Here is a 2,775-nt window from a genome sequence, read left to right as displayed (position 1 = left end):
CCAAACATCATGATTATTGGCCATGTCAACGGGCACAGGATTACCTGATTGGCCAACCCATGTTGATGAATTGAATACATAGGACCACAATGGAAACAAGTCCGCAGGACTTTTCTTGTGTTATTCTTTTAGCCTTAATGTCTGACTGTAGGCCTACCTTGAGCTGTTTACATTTTGACTGATAAAATATTCAATTAATCAATCAAAAAACCCAACCTAACGGCTGCACTGTTTGGCCAAGCATCCCATGACGTTTAGGTCGCTGGACCAATATAATCGGCAGTGTTTGTGTGTATTTTCACACGGCAGGACTCAGCTAATTATTTTTAATCCACTTGTTTCCTGGTTTGGGTCAAATGTTGTCCTGGACGGCTCATTTGAAAGGAACTCCAGAGAGCATCTATCATGTTGCCGTAGCAGTGGGACTCGACATGTACTCCTTTGGAGGGTTCTGCAAAAATAAGGTCATGGGGCAGAACGAAGTACACATCTTCAACACGGCCTCTTTACACTGGAGGCAGCTGCCCCGGGTCACCGCCGCATTAGGGAAGCGCCCCCCCGTGGTTCCCTCCATAGACGAGGGCTACACAGCCGAGCTGATAGGAGACGCGGTCTACGTCTGGGGCGGGTATAGCTACAAGTCCATGGTAGAGTATAAGTACAACAACGTGCTCTACACGTTTGATGTCGACAAACACCTGTGGTTCAAGCCCAAGGTTTCCGGGACTGTTCCGAATGCGAGGGCCAACCACTCGGCGTGCGTCTTGGGCATGGCCATGTATGTCTACGGAGGAATCACCAGGAAGAGTGGACCCACTAATACAATATACACGTTGGACACCACCACCATGGTGTGGTCTTCAATTAACGCTGCAGGCACTCCACCACCCGCTTCATCGCTTCAGTCTTCCTCCGTCATCGGGACAAAGGTGTTTGTATTTGGGGGCCTAGGGGAGCAGGGGGACCCATACAGCAACATCAGTGTGTTTGAGTCCAGCCGCTGGCTGAAGACGCCTACAGCAGCGATTCTTCCAGAAGGACGCTTTGGTCATTCTGCGTTCACCTACAACGGACAGCTGTACATATTCGGTGGTAGCAACTGGAACAACACCTTGTCCTTCAATGATCTGTGGAAGTTCAACCCAGAGGCCTTCTCCTGGAGGAAGGTCGAGCCCAAGGGGCAAGGCCCCCTCAGACGGCCCCCTGGGAAGTGCTGGATGTGCTGTTGCGCGGTGGGAGATCGTGTCGTCCTCTTTAATAAATACGACCTGTACATCTTGGACTTGGGCCGTCCCAGTCTGAAGACTCTATGCAAGCTATTGGTTATTCAGTGTGGTCTAAAGCAATCAGGACTCCCACACAACATAAGATGGGAAATGGCGGCCATGACGAACATAGCGAAAAAGAACGGCAAGCCTACTATCGGGGGAAGAACAGGCAAGGGTGGGAACAGAAGATAGCGTGAGTGTGCTTGCTGCCTGTGTGTTCCAGTGGATGTTCAAGATCTTGAAGATGAAGAACAGTGAGCCCGCCGACTAAATCTCCCATGAACAATGAATGTGGAAACAAAAGGAACAGACAGTTATGGAAGAGAGCCTGTGCACAGAACAGAGGTGTGTACAGGACAAGTGTTTTTTTTTTGTTTGTTTGTTTTTGTTGTTTTGTTTTTTGTTGCTAATTCTGTCATGTTTGAGTGAATATTAAAGCCAACAGTAGATACGAGATCAGTAGGGAGTAGGGATGGGGACGATAATCGTTGTTATCGTTTAGCGTGATAAAAAAACGCTCACAATAATCGTATGCAATGCACTGGGATCAATTCACCTTTGCCGAGCTGCATATCCGGTACCACTTAAACCCTCTAGAATTGGTAAAACACACCTGTAAAGAATGTACTTGATTTTTTTTTCACACTCTAAATCTCTTTGCCAAAAATAGCCAATGTGAGCCGATTGTGAGCTTGTAGATCTGCTATTTTTGGCAAATGTTCCAACCCAGACCATGGATGTTGGGGTTCAAGTGGTTAAACAAAAGTGACTTTTTAAAATTAACTAGAAAAAGTGCTCCTCGGAGCACAAGTCTCCGCCAGCAGACTTGTGTTGGGAATGTTGGGAATGTTCTAATTCTTACAAAAAATAGAACATGTTACTGTGTCATAGTAACATGACACAAGTGTCCTATCCGTCTGTATAACTGTCCTATCCTTCCTGTCTGTATAAGTGTCCTATCCGTCCTGTCTGTATAAGTGTCCTATCCGTCCTGTCTGTATAAGTGTCCTATCCGTCCTGTCTATGTAAGTGTCCTATCTGTCCTGTCTGTGTAAGTGTCCTATCCAATTGTTACAGTATCCGCCATTTCTCAGCCATTTCGTGATTATTCCTGTCTTACCTCACTTTGAAAGAGGCTAAGACTTTTTTTGTTGCTAATTCTGTCACGTTTGAGGGAATATTAAAGTAGTAGTTCAACTCAATTGAGACTCCACCGGTCATGAAATGCTGGGCTCAGGAATGCGACAAAAACAAAAAAATATCCCTACATTCAAGCCTCCATGGGGTGACTAATCGATAGAAAAAATCTTTTTGGGGGTGAATTATCCCTTTAAGACCTTTGTAATACCAAATTGGTCAAATTGTCAAATATTATGTAAGAAAGAGGAAAACATTGTGAAAATAACCGCTCACGCCTTGCAGTGCGAGGCGTTGTGAGCTTGTAGTTCGGCTATTTTCAAAATATTTACCTGTGGAACCGAGTCAAACTAAATGTAATGACTACAAT

The 2,775-nt window shown here is 45.4% G+C and overlaps 1 protein-coding gene across 1 annotated transcript; it reads left to right on the top strand.

Moving 5' to 3' along the window:
* Nucleotides 1-431: 431 nt before the first annotated feature.
* On the top strand, nucleotides 432-1,539 carry LOC311063021 (kelch domain-containing protein 3-like; the record flags this gene model as incomplete). Its single annotated transcript, XM_084082237.1, has 2 exons — nucleotides 432-1,322; nucleotides 1,492-1,539. The coding sequence occupies 2 exons, from the start codon at nucleotides 432-434 to the stop codon at nucleotides 1,537-1,539; spliced, it is 939 nt and encodes a 312-aa protein (XP_083938363.1).
* Between the last annotated feature and the right edge of the window lie 1,236 nt (nucleotides 1,540-2,775).

The sequence above is a fragment of the Gymnoscopelus microlampas genome (genome assembly GCF_963454915.1).
Source record: "Gymnoscopelus microlampas genome assembly, chromosome: 16".
NCBI classification, from domain to species: Eukaryota; Metazoa; Chordata; class Actinopteri; order Myctophiformes; family Myctophidae; genus Gymnoscopelus; species Gymnoscopelus microlampas.
This window is presented reverse-complemented; position numbering and strand designations above follow the sequence as displayed.